The sequence below is a fragment of the Acartia tonsa genome, chromosome 6, assembly GCF_053477335.1.
Source record: "Acartia tonsa isolate MP-2025a chromosome 6, ASM5347733v1, whole genome shotgun sequence".
Lineage (NCBI taxonomy): Eukaryota > Metazoa > Arthropoda > Copepoda > Calanoida > Acartiidae > Acartia > Acartia tonsa.
In genome coordinates this window covers 49505043-49524168 of record NC_137265.1, presented here as the reverse complement: position 1 = coordinate 49524168, position 19126 = coordinate 49505043, and the positions used below count along the sequence as shown (strand labels likewise).

The 19126-nt window shown below is 38.2% G+C and overlaps 4 protein-coding genes across 5 annotated transcripts; 3 read left to right on the top strand and 1 right to left on the bottom strand.

Annotated features, from left to right (window-relative positions):
• Positions 1 to 194: 194 nt before the first annotated feature.
• On the bottom strand, positions 195 to 19118 carry LOC145323140 (uncharacterized). The gene is made up of 11 exons (XM_080165530.1): positions 19004 to 19118; positions 18383 to 18466; positions 4551 to 4694; positions 3980 to 4060; positions 3283 to 3606; positions 2906 to 3045; positions 2677 to 2730; positions 2253 to 2367; positions 1731 to 1796; positions 1133 to 1224; positions 195 to 321 (listed from the first exon to the last, which is right to left on the bottom strand). Exons 1-11 carry the CDS (start codon positions 19049 to 19051, stop codon positions 195 to 197), a joined length of 1275 nt encoding a protein of 424 aa, XP_080021656.1. The 5' UTR covers positions 19052 to 19118.
• Positions 5274 to 11674, top strand: LOC145322867 (uncharacterized). 2 transcript variants are annotated; one of them, XR_013880828.1, is made up of 4 exons: positions 5274 to 7761; positions 8457 to 9913; positions 10360 to 11266; positions 11571 to 11674. XR_013880828.1 is itself a non-coding variant. In XM_080165191.1 (2 exons), exons 1-2 carry the CDS (start codon positions 7665 to 7667, stop codon positions 9377 to 9379), a joined length of 1020 nt encoding a protein of 339 aa, XP_080021317.1. In that variant the 5' UTR covers positions 5274 to 7664; the 3' UTR covers positions 9380 to 10342. The 2 variants fall into 2 exon arrangements, 1 of the variants encoding a protein (XP_080021317.1); XM_080165191.1 differs by lacking the exons at positions 10360 to 11266; positions 11571 to 11674 and having other exon boundaries at positions 8457 to 10342.
• Positions 11891 to 14276, top strand: LOC145322865 (uncharacterized). The gene is made up of 2 exons (XM_080165189.1): positions 11891 to 12980; positions 13164 to 14276. Exons 1-2 carry the CDS (start codon positions 11918 to 11920, stop codon positions 13688 to 13690), a joined length of 1590 nt encoding a protein of 529 aa, XP_080021315.1. The 5' UTR covers positions 11891 to 11917; the 3' UTR covers positions 13691 to 14276.
• Positions 14380 to 16405, top strand: LOC145322866 (uncharacterized). Its single transcript, XM_080165190.1, has 2 exons — positions 14380 to 14652; positions 14876 to 16405. Exons 1-2 carry the CDS (start codon positions 14447 to 14449, stop codon positions 15987 to 15989), a joined length of 1320 nt encoding a protein of 439 aa, XP_080021316.1. The 5' UTR covers positions 14380 to 14446; the 3' UTR covers positions 15990 to 16405.
• Positions 19119 to 19126: the final 8 nt, after the last annotated feature.

Here is a 19126-nt window from a genome sequence, read left to right as displayed (position 1 = left end):
TTGTGCAAAACTACCCTACAATTTAATTGAAATAGTGATGTTTCTCTATTCAATCCAGTACTGCTTTTGATTTATCATCAAATTTTGAGAACTTAAAAAAGAGACTGTCCAAATTGTAGGACAATTAGTAGAACTTAAACCATAAAAATTAAAACAAGGTCTTCACTTCAATTATCAGAGAAGCTTTGTTATGGTCAATTTTGAACAATAATTATCATTCCTAGATTATTTAATTGTCCCGCCAGGGTGTCTACAACAGAAGGATTGTTGTCAGTGTCCCCAAGACTGGAAGATCCTACAGTAGATTCTTCAACAAATTGCCTGAAAATAGCGAATTGCTTGAATAGAGTATTGTAATGAACAAGAACAATTATAATCAGTAATAATGTCTTTGTTTAGGTGTTATAAATATTTAACAAAGCCATCATATACCAATCAATCAAGTAGTAATGAACAAAGTCAAAACATAGAGTAATGAAGATAAGAAGGGTAACGAGAAATAACATAGATTAATCAAGATAAGAATAAAACCAAATAAAAGATTATAGAAATTCTACTATTATCAAGGATGTTGATGTCATTTGCAAGTCTTATGAAATATGTACCATCGAGGATTAATGAAATTTGCCTGTTTTAGAGGTCAAACTTATAATGCGATGTGAGTTTTGCCTTATTATATGTAGCGTAGCAATTATGAATTTTAAATCTGTACTGCCCCTCCACATTCCCGTACGCTTATAAATCTAATTCATACCTATGGAGAAAATTAATAACAACGTAGACCTAATATCCCAACTAATGAAGACAACCAACTTTTTTTGATTATTCGACATTTGTCTGAAATTCCTATCTGTAAATGTTAATGAGTTGCGCCTGTTTTGGACCCAGGCACTCCCACTAATCTTAATAGTTGTGTACCGAATAGATAACCTTTCAACGTCGTGAGTTGTGACGTGGTTTTGGACCGAGATTCGAACCTGTCACCTCCCCAACGACAAGCGGATTTACAATATTTGATAACACACACACCTACACACACACAAACAAACACATAATAACACAACTTAACAAACCGATTTTGAAATATAAATATAATCTCGAAACACTTGAAGCAAAGATACTCTATAATTACCTATATTTCTTGATCCTATCTATAATCATGGCTATGGACTGTAAATCGGTAGTGGCACTTAGAATTCCAGAATCTTCAGTAGAACTTTCACTATAGTATATTGTTCTTTACATTTAATTAGGAATTGGTCAATGCAAGAAAAATAAATCCTCCTTCTTATTAGGGATGGATACTTCATCTAAAAGAAGATTTATTTCCATGTAACTTTATTATGATTTATCTATAAACTCGGCACGAAGCAGATGCATTACATTTAAGGTACGATTTTAGCTCTTGACGCTAAATCGAACCAATCACATGTCTCCTTGTCAAAATGCCAGCATATTATTGGATGACATATGATGAAGGAAACACGTGATTTCTTCTTTTTAGCGCTAAATTCAGAAATTCAAAAAGTAATCAGCTGCTATAAATGTACAAGAAAAAGGTAATGTGATTCTGACAAACCATTCTAAGCAAAAATTTCCCCTTAACCCCCTTCCCTTTCAATTGCACCAAAAAACAAGTTTTACTCCAACAAAATATTTAATTTTTGGCAATTTCAAATGGAATTAATTGGCCTAATAGCAGCCCCTGATAAATGTAAAACTCTATTCCTGTATTTTTTGTCTGGAGAAAGGTTGGACGGAATGTTGGGTATTCCTGCTGAGCTATGAGAACCCTGTCAAAATTGAACCATGATAGTTATTTATCGCATCACATGAAAAATTATAAGATTAATACCAGTTTTATTATCCCCGAGGGGCCGAAGGATATTAATCCACTTGTAACAAGCCATACTGGAAAACGGATTTTCAAGAAATCAAAACATATTATTATTGCTTTATCATCTAGTATCAAACTGTATTGTAATATAAATACATGTCAACAAATTTAAAAAAGAAAATTTATAGCCTTATAGAATAAATCCCACGGAGCCAAAAAGAAAAAGATTTTACATGAAAAAATAAAACAACATGTTGCATAACTATCTTTTAATCAAGGTTCAGAACTGGTTTTCATCATGAATAAACGAAATGTTATCGAGTCCGTTTTCCAGGTATTAAAAAAGTTCCCAAGCTACAATGAACATATTTTTTGACATGATTTAAATTTTTAATACATTTATGGATCATTCCTGAGAGGAACGTCGTCTAGGTTGAAGAGTGGCATCGGTACTTTTGGATGTTTGTTGATGACGGCTTGATTGAGTTTTGGTCTGTTTGTCTGTTGTGCCATAATCACTACTACCGATCCTAGTACAATGTAATGAATATTTATTCACTTTTTTCGTATTCATTTGGATGTTTATATTTCCATTGTTATATTCTTTTTTTTGTCAGGCACGTGTTGGATATTTCAACATTTTCACGAATTTTTAGAGGCAGATATATCAAAATGGCAACTCAAAAACTTTTCCACTTCAAATATGTCGAATTTTTTGTATTTTATACAATTTTATTGTCAATATTCAAAATTAAAATCTAATCAGACCGTTTGAAAACAATATGACAGCACAATTTTTCTTTAAATGACAAATACCAGTCCTTAACAGAAAGTAATACCTTAAACAAGTTGATTTGTGTGAATTTATTTCATCTTCTTGCCTACTTGGTCCCCTAGAAGAAAAAAATCATTATTGATAAAGTTTTCGTTTTTCCTAATGATACTTCATATGATATATGTATCTACTTGTGTTTATTATAGACAATGAAAATAAAACAATCTTAAGACTAGGTATAAAAGATCTTCTTTCATGTTTGGCATTTTTATAAAGTTGTAAAAATGTTGAACCTGACGGGAATATGATCAATTTCATCACAATCCGCTGGTGTTTGCAGATCAGGTGGGCATAGATCCTGCCACTTCTGTGACTGGCGGCCGCTATCATGACGTCCAGAACCTGGATCAACAGATGTATAACTGGTTCCCTGTTTTTCATAAAAAGACTTAATTTTGTGCATTGTCAAGTTCGATTTTTATTATAGAAAAATTTAATAAAACTTTAAGGCAAATTTGTTAAACGAGGAGTGTAAAATAAATGTTATGTAAGGGGTGTTGCTTTGGCCTAAAAACAGGTATGATTATTATCAATAATTCCATAACAACAGTCTGTAACAAATGCTTTTCTTTATTATTGAAGTGTTTTTAATTGTAAGTCTTCATTCCTGGCTACTATAATAGTCATATTCAGAATCCATACAAAAATCTTGTTCAATATTTTCTGCTACTGTTTCATTTTTCGCGGGTTTTAGTATGGTTTGTCGAGATTTTCCCGCCGAATCTTCGATCAGCTGTTTACTAATGATCCTACGTGGTGCCGGCCTGGCGCGGCTTCGCTCACTACCACTAATGTTGGCAAAAGTGACTCTACGCGAACATGGATCATTAGTAGGTCTACGTTGATAGGTTGGCTCTGTTAAGTATTCTTGTTCACTTGTATGATGATTATCTTCATCTCTATGTACATTTTCTTTGTTAGCTGTTTGGGCTTCCTGTAGAGAAAAATTAGTTTTTAGTTTGTTCTATTAGAATCAGGTCATTGAAACAACATGACCATCATTATTCAAACTTAGGTATGACAATGCAATAGGGATGGGGGGGGGGGGGGGGCGGGGACATTGGACTGTAAATTACACTGGTTATCTAATTTTATGAACAAGGTCTCCCATTAAAACTTTTTAGTACTTTTATTTTCATTGGTTTGTACAAATTGTCAATGTCCAAACTTTTCCACTGCTAAGTCATATCTTCAGACGGGTAATTTTGTTTTCTGTTATTGGGGGTGTGCAATGCATCACTTTATCATCCATTGCATTATCCATTAAATCTCTAGTTTCTAGAAATCAAGCCTTACTTAGTACTTACCAACGAGCGGTGTTTTTGAATAGCCCGGGCAGATCTTAATTTTTCAACAAGAGCCACACTTTCTTTCATATCCTTTTCAGCCTAAATGAAAAAAATGTTCAAAGAATTTTCCTCAATTATCATAAATTATACATAAAAAGAAGGTATAAACCAACTTACATGCATAAAATTAAACGCTTTGATTAGCAAGAAAATCATTTAAATCTATGCAATTAAAGTAGAATTTTAAAATATTAAAAAGTGTGTTCAAAGTACTTAAAAATTAAAAGTTTTACGACATAAATCACAAGACTATGATTTTAATGAATTTAACAGTTAGATAAGTTGTAGGTATAGGTAGTTACAAATATAAAATGGAAGTTTTACTTTATGTCAGGTTAGATTAGGTTATAGTAGGTCCTGAGTAGCCAGTCATGGTTAGGGCACTGCAAGTATTGGCCCCGAAGGGTTAGGGATACTAATCCCCCCTTCACGCTTATTTTTTATTTATTTTAATGGAGTTTTAGTGCTCGACAAGCATTTTATGGGAAATCACCAAAACCTTTGTTTTTAAAATTATTAACGTACAAACCTTGGAGATTTTCTCTTTCAGCCATTTTTCTCGCGCCATTTTGCTGTTAACAATTTTGGCGCGCTTTTCTGCCATGCGCGCATTCTTTTCCTTTTGTTCGAGTAGAAACTTTTCATATACGTCTGGGTCATCGAAGCATTCAAACTAAAATTACAGGGATGGATAAATAAAAGATCAAATAATCTCTATCTAGACCTATAATACAATATTCTTTATTTTAGGATAACTTATAGTACGATTAATACTTTGATTTTAATACAACTTTTGTCTGAAAGTTCTAACTTGGCATAGTTATCAGTTGTTGTTACTGATTTGTTATGACATCCCCTCTACTTACAATCATTAGAGGAAGCGCGGTTATACCGCAGTTTGATCTATGGCACAACCCTGTTAAGGTCCATTAAGTCCATTTGTTTCCCTCTTTAATTATTTAATTAAGAGGATGCGCAGTTTTCTGCAGTTCGGTAAAAAATACTATATATTCCGGACGGTAACGTCCGAGAGTCCGAAGATTGAATTTATTACGTTCACACACGAAACCGGACATTTTCTCTCTCCGTTTTTCGTAACGGGAGAGAGGATTATTATACCCCTAGGGGAAGGCTTCATATTCTCCCTTAGGGAAGGCAATTTACTTTGCGTTCCCCCCACACCTTGGCACAAAGGGGACGGGGGGAAAATACACTCGAGGAGACGGAGTGGGCGCCCACGGACTTACATATACACACGCACACATATACTCTACGGACAGACGTACACCACAGAGGGTCGGTTTACTGATTACATATCCGCGGGAAAGCACAGAGCGAGGGTTGTGAATTAAGGCCACGGGACACTCAACAGAAGAGAAGGGGGGAACACACACATACTCTCGCACGGACACTCACACACACACACATACACACACACACACCCACTTACATACATCTCTCGGACTCGCTTAGTCATACATTTGAAGAACTAGTGAACGCATAACTGCTCTACAAGCGATATGGCCTTTCGGCGACAATTAAATCGCGAATTCCAGTTTTTATGTAATTAAGTTAATATGTTATAGTAAAGGATATGACTATTCCTTTATAACGTTTGTTATGACGTCCTATTTTTGTCATGTTTATGTAGATTATATCCAGTGCATGTGATAAAACGATTTCAGCCAGAATATTCGGCGGTTTTTTATAATGAAAACGTTTTTTATTTGATTTTTGAGTCTTAGACGAGATTTTTTGTTTTCCCAGGTGGTCGGTTCGAGCATTAAGACCCCCCCCCCCCCCAGAGGACTGTCACAATTTTTCGGGGCGGTACTTCGAAAAGATTAAGGATCATAGGACCACCAGAAAACAATAAATCTTGTCATACTTGGGTTGAATTAAAATGTTAGTGAAATAATCCTCTGCTTTAATTCATCCCTGTTTAAATCATTTCATATGCAACTTGGAAAACTTCTTTCTAAATACGTAGTATTATCGATAATCCTTGATAAAGGTCGTCATATCAATATGCTATATTAGTGTTTCTTCTCTAATGACCCCTCTATGGGGATAGAGCTCACAAATCCTATTTTTTATGACATTGCAAATAAAGTAAAAAATTACTGATTTGTTATGACATCCCCTCTACTTACAATCATTAGAGGAAGCGCGGTTATACCGCAGTTTGATCTATGGCACAACCCTGTTAAGGTCCATTAAGTCCATTTGTTTCCCTCTTTAATTATTTAATTAAGAGGATGCGCAGTTTTCTGCAGTTCGGTAAAAAATACTATATATTCCGGACGGTAACGTCCGAGAGTCCGAAGATTGAATTTATTACGTTCACACACGAAACCGGACATTTTCTCTCTCCGTTTTTCGTAACGGGAGAGAGGATTATTATACCCCTAGGGGAAGGCTTCATATTCTCCCTTAGGGAAGGCAATTTACTTTGCGTTCCCCCCACACCTTGGCACAAAGGGGACGGGGGGAAAATACACTCGAGGAGACGGAGTGAGCGCCCACGGACTTACATATACACACGCACACATATACTCTACGGACAGACGTACACCACAGAGGGTCGGTTTACTGATTACATATCCGCGGGAAAGCACAGAGCGAGGGTTGTGAATTAAGGCCACGGGACACTCAACAGAAGAGAAGGGGGGAACACACACATACTCTCGCACGGACACTCACACACACACACATACACACACACACACCCACTTACATACATCTCTCGGACTCGCTTAGTCATACATTTGAAGAACTAGTGAACGCATAACTGCTCTACAAGCGATATGGCCTTTCGGCGACAATTAAATCGCGAATTCCAGTTTTTATGTAATTAAGTTAATATGTTATAGTAAAGGATATGACTATTCCTTTATAACGTTTGTTATGACGTCCTATTTTTGTCATGTTTATGTAGATTATATCCAGTGCATGTGATAAAACGATTTCAGCCAGAATATTCGGCGGTTTTTTATAATGAAAACGTTTTTTATTTGCCTTCCCACCCTCCCTACTAGCTACATAATTCCTTCTTTGTTATTTTTAAGCCTTTTTCCACGCTTGGTTTAAATTACGTCAAGTTATAATATTATACCACGTGGTAATATCTCCTTCGAATTTACGCGGCTTTTTATTCCACACGTTTTTTAAATAAAACGTTTGCAAATTACGTCGAACCATCATTTTATTCTTTCTTATTTATATATTAAACAACTAAAATTAAAATTTATTTATGCTATAGATTTACAAATGTTTTTTCGACCATATTGGAATTTTCCACGTGCTTTTTTATTCGAAACGCAGTTAAGAAAGAATGCCGCGTTTTCGATTTTAAAAAATTCTTTCCCCAGCTATCGGGGCTTAATATACATACTTAGTAATATAATCGCCCCTTCAGAGGCGCTTACACATTCGCCCACGATTTCTTTTGGCTAACAGCACTATATAAAGAATTCTTTATTTTACTTTGTTGGCATGTTTTTAGCCAGTATCCCAACAGATGTAGTTTTTTTTATTCATTACAATTATTCCTTTTTACGCTCAGCGCCTTTTTCACGTCATTCGCCTTGTTTATATGTCTTTTATTTCAGAATTGATTCATACTTTCGGATTATAATTGACTATGGCTGATCCCCAACTGCCTGCCAACTTTTTGGATCAAGGAGAGACCGAGAATGACGACGTAACAGACGCCGCTCTGAATGCTCTTCGCAATATGGGTAAAATATTTTTCTTATTTTATCTTTCAGCCAAAGATTTATGGCTCAGCTTGTCTAAAAAATCCTTTAATTATTGCCAGTTTTCTGTTTCGATTTCTGGTATGTTATTTCTGTTAACACGACTTTTACTGTAAATGTTTCAATGTTGCTACTTTTAGTCGGAGTTATTTTTCCAATTTTTTAAAAAAGAATTTAAAGAATTTTTACATACGCCCTTTAATCTTTTTCTATTTTCTATCGGGCTGTCTCAATTTCTTATCGCACGACTGCGCTAGCTTTACAGAATTTCCATAAGTTTTCGCTACGGCCACGTGTATACACGATATTTAAAGTCATTTTATATAGAACTCTTTATTTTAGTTCTTTTTACGTCGTTAAAATCGTAGATAGTTTTTTATAATATATTATATACGCCCCCAATGAGCAAGCTTTCATTTGTTGGCGGCGCCAGCTATTTAATGTTCTGTTTTTTCATTTTTTCAAACAGATATTTTACGGTTTACATTTTTATTCACCCTTTTTTCGGCGGTACAGCCAGTCAATCCGGCTAGGATTTCAAACCCTCAGGGTGAGATGTTACACACGTTTCTCCTTTGCAAGGTTTAAGATATTTTTAATTTGCAGTAGGTTAAGAAATATTTTTCCTGTCTTCTGGATATATATGATTTCTCTAATCTATTTATATTTCTTTTTAGAGATTCCCGCCAATATCAATGATCCGACGGGGAACGGCGGTAATAACGGCACGGCTACGACTCAGAATCCTTCTGACACCCCCCCAGCCAATCCACGCAAATCAAGATCCCCGGAGAAAACTCCTCCAAAGAAAAGATCTAGGCGTGAGTCAGAATCGTCTAGGCGTTCACATAAATCCAATGCTTCCAAGAAGCCCAAAGCCAACGGGGAAAAGCCGTCAGCCGCATCTGCTCCAGACGAGGACAAGATTCAGATGCTACAGGCACAAATGGATTCTATCCAAGAATTAATACAGAAGATGGCTGCATCTAATGATCCCTCTACTTCTAAACGGAAAGCCGAGGAACAAGCTTACGTACCCAACAAGAAAAGGAGACAAGAATTTATCCCTCCCGAATCTGAGGATGACTCTGAGAAAGATGTCGAGTCTTCGGACGAGACAATTGACTGGGGCGGCGCCGCCCAGCCGACATCTCTGCGGAAAGAGACGGCGGCACCCGCATCCAAGATGGCAACCAAGCCCTGGCTGAGGGATGCATCCGATTCAGAAGAGGACTCCCAGGACTATTTTAATCGCCGGCCACAGTTCGAACCTGGCACAAAGGCTAGATCCAATCAAATCCACCCACAGTACAACGCCAGATATGATCCAGCATACGTGATGATGGGTTGTCCCCGCATGCGAAATATTCAAGGTTCGCTGGTGAAATATCGTGCCCCGGATTTTTGCACCATTTCTTACCAGGGAAAATATGTTTGTATAAAATATTTCTCTTCGGATTTTTATTTCCTTTCTTACTTCTATACTAATTTTTATAAGTATAATACTATAGGGCAGCCTCTTTCTTTCGTGGTCGGCCCCTTTGCTCCCTACAAGTCCTATTTTAAGCAAAGGCTTTTACATAGGTACGATTTTAAATAATTTTTCTTACATCTCATACATGTCAGATTCGCGTCGGTTTTAATTTCTTGTTAATGAAAGTTTTTGTACTTTATTTTGACAGGCGTTTATATTTAACTTATTCTGTTTTTACCTAACGCCTAAGCCTTTTTTATGTTATTGTACATAAGACATATTTTATCGCTGCAGGGGCTTCAACAGGAAAGGATTAGTAAATACGGGATGTATCACAATTTACCCGTTGCAGGCCGGAGTGAACTAGTGTTTTTGCAATCCTGTCTCGTCGAGTCTTTAAATATTGAGCAAGCATTACAAGAAAATGCTCGACGCCTATATTCTCTGATGGCCCCTGTCAAAATGAGGCCTGAAATTCATTCAGCTCTCGATGATTCCTTAAACGCGATAGATGCTTTGCGCAAGCTACAACGAAACATGAACATCATGTTCCAGCCAAACGCAAGATTCTCTACGGCAACACAATTTGCAAGCCAAGCTGGTTTTGGAGGAATGCAAATGAACAGCAAAGAGATTAAGCTTTGGGAGTCACTCTGCAAGGTATCTTAAAAATTTTTTATCTTTGCCCGCAGACCATAGGTCACGCCACGCAAAAAATTTTTTTCCTCAAACAAGAAATATCTTTTGCCTGACAATTAATTTTGTTCGGTTAAACTTAATAATTTTCATTTCCGATTTTTCGCGTCCTGGGCCACGCGTCCGTTTATCTTTTTAGTACGGCTACAATAATTTTTTACTCTCTACTAGCTATGCCTTCTCATTTTTTTCGTTTTTTATTTGCTAAGCCTTTTCTTTCATGCATCTGGATCAATTTCCAAACTAGATAGTCGCGTAAAAATTCATGCCTATCATTTTTTCCTACAGTGTTTTTTGTCGTCAACACAGGAATTACGATTATGTCACACCCTCTCCTTTCTTTTCCTCTCTTTTTATATTCTTCCTTGGCGGCGATTATATGCATTTAACGCTATTATTTATTTTTATAGGAGTCAAAAGAGAGGGAAGAAGAAGAAAAAAGAAGCAAACAGTCTACCAGTCACTCCAACTTCAAAGGCAAAGGCAACGGTAAACGTCAATACAAGAAATTCTATTGTGACTATTGTCAAGAAACTTCGCATACGATCGAGAGGTGCCGCCACAGAATAAAGGAGGAGCGTGCCGCCAAGCCCCGGTCGGATAAAAAATGACTAGTTCAGCCTTCCGAACAAATTTCTAAGCCTTCCACCTCATTTTCTGCTACAAACCAAAACAAAATCTCTCCTCCCGTTCACGCTGATTCTCGCCAGGAAATCTCTGCCATTTTACAAATTCAGCCTGCAACAAACAATTTTGAAAATAAAACTTTATCCGAACCACCATTTATACCGTTGGCCACCCCACCAAGTACTTCCTTCTCTCACTCGGCCAAAGCCGAAAAAAGATTTCAGTCCAGTTCACTTCTTGCCCAGACACAGAAACCGTCTACTATTTCAGACTCCGATCAGGTTCTCCCTAATTCTGCCACCACTTCTACAGCGCCCGACGTCATTCAAGACCATTCCGATCAAGATTTCGAGGATTTCATAGACGCGAAAATTAAAGAAATCACAGACAAAGGTTTTTCCCCTCTTCCCAGGGGCATCGGCCAGCCTCAAGCCGTCGAATTTTACAAAACCATTTTGTCAGCTAACAATGAAGTCCTCTCCATCCTAAAACACGGCTATATGCCCCGATGGAAACATTCTCCACCACCTCCATCGTCCATGGCCAACAATAAGTCAGCAGCGTCCGAGATGCCTTTCGTCAGGGATACCGTGCAGGAATGGCTAGAGAAAGGATATGTGATGAAACTATCCGAACCTGCCACAGTCAACGCTCCCTTATCTGTCGCCTCGAAATATGACGTTATGACAGGTACTTTTTTAGTACAGATTAATCCTATATTTCCGCCCGTACGGTTTTTCTTAGCAAGACTATAGCTAGTAAGCATAAATGATTTTTTCCTCTAAATCGGTTTTTTATTTAAAATTACACGAACAAATAATAGTTATTTTCACAATTACAACTACCTTTTTCCGGCTCCGTCTAAATTTCATTCTTTTAAGCGCCTTTATTGCTATCCGACATCGTTTGACGCTCCTTAACTTTTATCTGTAGGGTTGCTTCACAGTTATTCCAGGTTTCACAACTTTCGTTATATCCTTATTTAATTTTACAGGCCAACACAAGAAACGTCTCTGCATAGATCTAAGCAGGAGCACAAACTTGTATGTGGAAACAAAATCGTGTCCTCTCAGCGACCTGTCGACATTTTTACCCAGGTGCGTTACAAATTTTTTTTTTTTTTTCGGGCAGCCGGGTATTTTACACAGCTGTTTTCTTATATAAGGCTTAGTCCGGTCGACGTCACTCGCAATCTTTTGTATTCGTTTACCCAAATTTTTTAACTCGAATATTCGTACAGACATGTCGTGCGTTGCAATGAACCTGTTCCTTATGATTTTCAGTTTATATTTGTTTAGGATCGAGAGGGGCAGTTTCATTGCAACGCACGACATAAGAGCGATGTATCTCCACGTTTCCTTACATAAGGAAGCGTGGAGATACTTCGGTTTTTCAATCACCAATGTTGCCGGCATCGTCGAGCATTACTGTTTCATTGTAGTACCCTTTGGGTACTGCAATGCGACAGCAATCATGGCCAGCTTGCTCCGACCTATCGAGATACATCTACACTCAGTGAGTGTGGATGTGTCTTGGTATGTCGACGACGGCGGCAACATCGGTGTGTCGATAAGACGTTGCTCGAAATACCTGCAATACACTTTTTTCGTGATGTCATGCAGTGCGTGGGAGATCGCCGAGGACAAGACAGTGCTACCTTCACAAAGAGTCAGATACCTAGGCTTTGTCATTGACACTCTCAGCATGAGAATTTGGGCACCTGCCCGCAAGATATCCAAGCTCTTATCCGATATCGACGACATTGTTTCAGCAGGACAATCCGGCACAGCTATTCCGTGTCGGCAAACAGCCAGCCTGCTTGGTACCAACGCCCACTTACTACAATCCCACGGAGAAATACTGAAAATTGTTTCCAGAGAGTCACAACACCAGCTGGGAAAAGTCGTCATTGCGTCAGGGTGGAACGCCGTTATGAATGTCTCCCCCAGAATGATCGAAGAATTGTCTTTGTGCAAGATTTACTTGAATTCATATAACGGCAAACCTATCAGATACGAGTCCAAACACACCACCATCGTCAAACCTGCCCACAAGACCTATCTACTAGAGAACTGGGATCCTAACAACGATGCCAGAGAGCTCATAACCATGGTTAGCGACGCTAGCGACAAATCTGCATATATCTTTCAAGCAGACACTTTTCAAATTGTCGCGGAGTTTCCGTTCAACGACAACGAAGCGCTAGCGTCCTCGACTCTACGCGAGTTAAGTGCTATACACAAGCTGCTTACCGTCAACGAGGATTTTCTAAGAAACAACAAAGGACGTTTAATCCTATGGTTAACAGACTCCCAGTCCTTGTGCCATATCATGAGACGCGGGTCCAGAGTGCGCCAGCTCCAAGGAATGGTTTTAAAAATCTTTGAGCTCCAACACAAATGGGGTAAGATTCACATCTTTTTCTAGGCGCGCTCCCGTGTTCGTCTTTTTTAGCGGTTTTTCACATTAATATATAAATAGGCTATTATTAAATTTAGATTCTTCTAAGTCAGACACAATATTCGAGTTTTCTCCTAGCTATCTTTAACCCTATTTTTCAATATTATAATTATTTCTGTTTTTTCAGACGTACGGATTTTCTGCTTCTGGTCTGAACGGTCCGACGACAATCTATCTATCGCGGATATGGGCTCCAAGAAGTCTAACACCGACGAGTGGTCTCTGGACGACGCTTCTTATGCTCAAGTCCTGTCAAAATTTGGCCTGACACCGACGCTCGACGCCTTTGCGTCACAAAGCAATACAAAGTGCGCTCGTTACTTTAGCAAGTTACCTGAAACTAATACAGCAGGCGTTAATTTCTTTAACCAGACAATCAACATTAGTGATATTTTATATGTTTGTCCTCCTATTAGTTGTATTTCTAGAGCTTGGCGCGTGCTAACTAAAATCTCAGGTCTTACATCTATAATAGTTGTACCTTATTGGAGGTCACACGCTTTCTTTGCGGATTTTTTGGAGAAAGACCAGTTTAAGCCTTGTATAAAATCCCATTTTATTTTTGACGCTTCTTTTATTTCTAAGTCAGATTCATGTATGTTTAACGGATCCACTAAATTCGCCACTTTGGCCATGTTAGTAATAGTGGATTAATATATTTCATAGGCTAGTAACGGAAAATCACGCTGGTTTGTTTCTGTGATATTTCAGCAATTTACATTCTATATTTTGCTACATATAAGTTTTTTGTTTTATTCTTATTCTACGAGCTTCTTCTACGCGTGCTTAATTCCGTTATTCTCCTATGATTCTAATTTTTATCTGTGTTATTTTTATATTCACATACTATGCCAGTTACTGTACAGGATATTGTTCTCGACAATACCAGTTTATTTATTTTTCATTTGCCATACGGTTTTTTTCGGAAATCTCCAGTTATATACAGCTTTGCCGTCCATGGCCCCTTTTTTCGAGACTGATATTTTCTATATGCCAGTGTTATATCTCTGTATAATGTTTATAAGAATATTATGTTTCTTTAAGTTTTATTTCGACCCAGCCGTTTCAGGCCGCGCATAAACACCCCGAGTTTTTCGACAGGCCCGTAATTTTCAACGATTTACTGCCATTCTTTTACTTTTCAAATAACAGTATTTCACTGGTTATAATTCCTAATTAGAATCATACGAATTTTTACATTATCTTTACTTTTCTTCCAAACGACCTTTTTCGGTCAAATCTTTACGTTTCTGCACAGATTATTTGACGCTTTTTTATTTCTTTTTAGCTATTATAACCATTATTTTTTCTTTACTAAATTACGTAATTAATATTCGGTTTTATTTCCACGAATATTTCTTTTTCGTTTGGGTCTTTTTATCTTTTGTTATCTTTCATATATTCATATATATGCATTTAATTTTCTTTTTTCAGAAAATGGGTCTAGCCGCAAAAACTAAAAATGTACCCACTGATAAAGGCAGATATTCTCGGCTGCTTCAGAAAAAAGTCTCAGGTTCCAGCCACACACAAATTCCAAGCGCTTCGAAACCGGTCCGAACAATGACTGCTCTTCAAGAATTAGGCTTGGCCGGAAAGAAAGAATTACAAGCAAGGTACAGGCCGTTTTTTATTTTCGCTCTAACTTTTCGGCCAGTCATTTTTTATTATCGTTCGCCTTTACCGACAACATTAGACCATATGCACGTTATTGCCGCACCACAATTTTAGTTACAGCGTTTCTTACCATTTACTTAAAAAATTACAATCCCATAAGCGATCCTAGCCATTCACTTTTTACAAAAACCGATTACATTCTACCTCCCATTCTGTTTTCAGGTTAGCCGGCGCCGCTAGGGCCGAAGGCACCAGAAAGAGCCACAACAGGATCATCAAGGATCTGACGTCGTTCATCGCAGAACAAGGCCTGGAACCACTCGATTTGGACGAAGCCGCCGTCATGAGCTTCCTAATGAAGGTATATCAGGACGAGAGACCCTTTGGGTACACGTCTGCCGTGAAGGGGGCCATATACGCCTATTTGGCAGCTATGGGACTGTCCGCAGAAATCTGGTCTCTCGCCACGGACCGCGTATACCAGGGCGTCGTGCGCTTAGCCGCTTCGCGCAGGAAACGCCGCCCCCGCGTTCAACAGCTGCCAGGCTATATCATCAGAAGAATGATTGAATGGGTCATTCCCTGCTGGCCAAGAACCACGCAAGAATTGGACAGGATCCCTCTACGAAATTTTCGCACGGTAATACTTCTCCTGTTGCAGTTCTATACCCTCAGCCGCATAAGCGATGCGAGAAAGCTGAGAGCTTGTGACTTGAAATTAGTCGAACTGGACGGCGTCCCTGCCATCGAAATCCTTTTCCGTTCGATGAAAAATGACCAACTCCACATTGGCAGCACGGCTCACATTGTCAAAGAAGGCGGCGCAGCTTGCCCTTATACATTATTCAAACTGTACTATGCCAGGACTGCTTATTATTTTCGAGATAATAAAATAGAGGACCTCAATTTTCTCTTCCCAAGATTAAGAATGGCTAAAATCACCCGGGTACTCATTCCCGACGGCCGACACGCTGTCTCTCAGAACACGTTAGTCACCAACATCAAAGCGTTGGCCAAGAAGATCGGCTTCTCCGGGGTTGTGTCCGGGAAGTCCGCCAAGATTGGCGGTACTTCCGCGGCCTTTGCCAGCGGATTGTCCGACGCGGACGTCCGCGACAAGGGCCGCTGGCGCAGCCTCGAGTCGGCCCAACACTACAGACGAGTCAGCGATTCTCACAAATTGAAGTTGGCCAAGGCTTTTTCTATTCAACGCAGCACAGTCATGGATACCCGCAACCCGAGAGTCTTTGATCCGGACGTCCACTTCGTGTTCGGTGACGATGAAGCTGCGGACGAAGACGTGCTACTCGACCAACGCCTTTTTCCAAATTTATAATCTTGTGTTTAATAATAGATTTGGTTAATCTTGCAATATTTGTTTATTATTTCTGCTACTCTACAAGTTTTGTCGATGATATTACAATACTTTGAACAGGGATGTATTAAGTATGGGATTTTTTCCTACATTTCTGGTACTTCGAAAAGATTAAGGATCATAGGACCACCAGAAAACAATAAATCTTGTCATACTTGGGTTGAATTAAAATGTTAGTGAAATAATCCTCTGCTTTAATTCATCCCTGTTTAAATCATTTCATATGCAACTTGGAAAACTTCTTTCTAAATACGTAGTATTATCGATAATCCTTGATAAAGGTCGTCATATCAATATGCTATATTAGTGTTTCTTCTCTAATGACCCCTCTATGGGGATAGAGCTCACAAATCCTATTTCTTATGACATTGCAAATAAAGTAAAAAATATCTATAATACAAAGTAGAATGATTTCTGTCCGTCCGTCCGTCTGTCCCTTAAGATCTCGGTAACCACTGAACCGATCGGATTCTACTCTTCAGGGAATATTCCTACTGGTCCTGTGGTGGTTTTAGGCTATTTTCTTGGGGCGTGGGACACCTCCAACCCCCCCAAAAACAAAAAATCCTCTCATTTTTTTTTTGTAGGAGATATCCTTGGTTCTTTTTTTTGCAGAAGATTTTCTTGGTCATTTTTTTTACGAATTTCACCTTAATTTTTTTGATTACCTCTTGGGGCAAAGCCCCTAGAGGCTAGAGGCGAAGCCGCTAGTAATTATATATAGGCCAAGATACCCCCCCCCCCCCCCCCACTATTAAATCATTTGAACTAGCAGCATAATTTGCAAAATTTAAAATCATTAAAAAATATGAAAAAAAGATTTATACATATATTACAATACTACAGGGTGCGCCACATAAAACCGGACTTTTTTAAAATGGTCATAGCGTCAAAACTACTTGACCAATCAGGACGTTTGACCCCACTATAAAAAGCTTAGGTAATGACCCTTTAGCACAAAAAAATATTTGGACGAAGATGGGCTCGTACTCCGAGCTGGCCGCGCTTATGTTCAACAAGGCAGATTCGAAATGCGCTGGTGATATAATCTGGATTCTCGACTAGGGCTCACTAAATCGGACCTCAGCCCATCTGTAGATGAGATAGAGTTATGCAACTTGCTGGAGATACTGTTAGATACATAAGAAAGACACTAGAAAAGACTAGAGCTCTCTATCTAAAATGGTTTGGCTGTAGTACTCCTGCAAAGTGAAATGTGGCAGATTTAGAGATGTCAAAAACATCAAAAATCGTGTAAAATCGTGAAAATTTCTCGGTTCTCGACGTTAAAGACCCCTATGAAACTTAAAAACTCATTTTAGGTATAGAACGTCGTTTTAGCTCAACTGTGGTCCAAATAAAGGCCTCCGTGTCAAAATGTAGCTTGAAAGTTGGGTGAATTTGGATCTGCGGTTACTCACAATCCTAAGGAAATGTGGCCTCCCAGCAGCCCGATCTTAATTCAATGGACTTTTGGTCCTGGAGCTACTTTGAAGCATGCACCAATAGACGTGCTCATACCACAAAGACCTCTCTCATTGCCACTATCAAGGAGAACTTTGCCAGCTTGGACAGGTACATTTTGACCTGGGACTGCCGGCGGTTTAGGAGGCGGGTAGAGGCGGTGATTGATGCTGGCGGCGATTTTATTCATTGATCTAATAGTCATATACCTAGTTTGCTTCCCAGTTTTCAAAATTTAATAAAATCTTTAAAATTGACGATTTTATGTTAATTTGTTTACAATTTAGAAAAAGTCCGGTTTTATGTGGCTCACCCTGTATTACTTTACCTTATCTGTTATAGAAACGTCCAAGTCTTTACAAACCCAGGTGTTTATTTTTACCTCCTCTGTGATCAGTGTTGCGGATCCGCTTTGGTTGTATGCGGATCCGGATCCTCCAAATTTGGTCAGTGCCGATCCGGCTCCGGATCCTTGACAATAAAAATAAAATCACCAAATTTTTCAAAAAATATTTATTCTTTAATCTCAAAGTCAAAATTACTTTTAATTTTCAAGTCTGAACCTAAACCTTAAAGATTGGCTCTCATCACGAGAATGTCTGATTTTCAAAATTTGTAAGTGACTATTTTATATAAATTTAGGTAGATTTTTTCCATAAATTTATACCCCATGATCCGGATCCTTGGACTCAAAAAAATGCGAATCCTTGCGGATCCGGATCCACAACACTGTCTGTGATAAAAACGTCAAAGTCTCTACAAACCCTGGCGTTTATCCTTACCTTATCTGTGATAGAAACGTCAAAGTCTCTACAAACCCTGGCGTTTATTCTTACCTTATCTGTGATAGAAACGTCCAAGTCTCTATAAACCCTGGCACTTATCCTTACCTTATCTGTGATAGAAACGTCAAAGTCTCTACAAACCCTAGTATTTATCTGTACTGGTCTTTCTAGATCTCTTACCAAGCTAACCTAAACACAACAACGACATTTGTCTAGATTTGGCAGGCACTGTCAATTCTGGAAAAACGGTAGTCCATATCAAATAACATAAGTCTCCTTTACTTGAATTTTCTTAGGACTTTTAAAACCCATTATTAAACAAGCAATATGGCCATTTTTTTACTCACAAAATAATAACTCCTACGAAGATACCATAGTGTATGGGTAAGGTATTGATAGCATTACAAATATCATATCATGTAAAGGCCAAGTCATTTCATCTAATTTTGCTATTGAATTACCACGCCCTAGTTAGCTCAGTATGTGCAGTGCAAGGATGATAAGGGATAAGACAATGGGCGATAAATAAAAGTAAATCACCAATCATAAAAAACAAAATAAGTCACTCTTCCTAGAAAATAAATATTGGTTGATAAGTGTAAACACTTCTATTTTGACCAAACCAAATGAGATTTTTTTCTTCAAAAAGTACCAAAAGTTATGAAGTCAAAGAATGGTAGACTTTGTTATAAAACTTCGGGCGCTTTACACTCATAAATACAATACCTTGCCAGGCATGGGTTTCTTGCCGGTAACTTCTTTAATAGGTAACATTTTTCATAGATTTTTTTTATAAACACATTTTAAAATCTGAAACAAAATAAAAAATAACAAAAAAAAACAAGAAGT

Bases quoted from the DNA above. Each gene is read 5' to 3' on its own strand.
- LOC145322866 (XM_080165190.1), top strand. From the start codon at position 14,447: ATGCATTTAATTTTCTTTTTTCAGAAAATGGGTCTAGCCGCAAAAACT. The intron at 14,653-14,875 runs GTACAGGCCGTT...TTCTGTTTTCAG, and splicing joins AAGAAAGAATTACAAGCAAG to GTTAGCCGGCGCCGCTAGGG.
- LOC145323140 (XM_080165530.1), bottom strand. From the start codon at position 19,051: ATGTTACCTATTAAAGAAGTTACCGGCAAGAAACCCATGCCTGGCAAG. The intron at 18,467-19,003 runs GTATTGTATTTA...TGTTGTGTTTAG, and splicing joins AGAAACCCATGCCTGGCAAG to GTTAGCTTGGTAAGAGATCT. The intron at 4,695-18,382 runs GTAAGGATAAGT...CTGTAATTTTAG, and splicing joins ACGTTTCTATCACAGATAAG to TTTGAATGCTTCGATGACCC.
- LOC145322865 (XM_080165189.1), top strand. From the start codon at position 11,918: ATGTATCTCCACGTTTCCTTACATAAGGAAGCGTGGAGATACTTCGGT. The intron at 12,981-13,163 runs GTAAGATTCACA...CTGTTTTTTCAG, and splicing joins TGAGCTCCAACACAAATGGG to ACGTACGGATTTTCTGCTTC.
- LOC145322867 (XM_080165191.1), top strand. From the start codon at position 7,665: ATGGCTGATCCCCAACTGCCTGCCAACTTTTTGGATCAAGGAGAGACC. The intron at 7,762-8,456 runs GTAAAATATTTT...ATTTCTTTTTAG, and splicing joins GAATGCTCTTCGCAATATGG to AGATTCCCGCCAATATCAAT.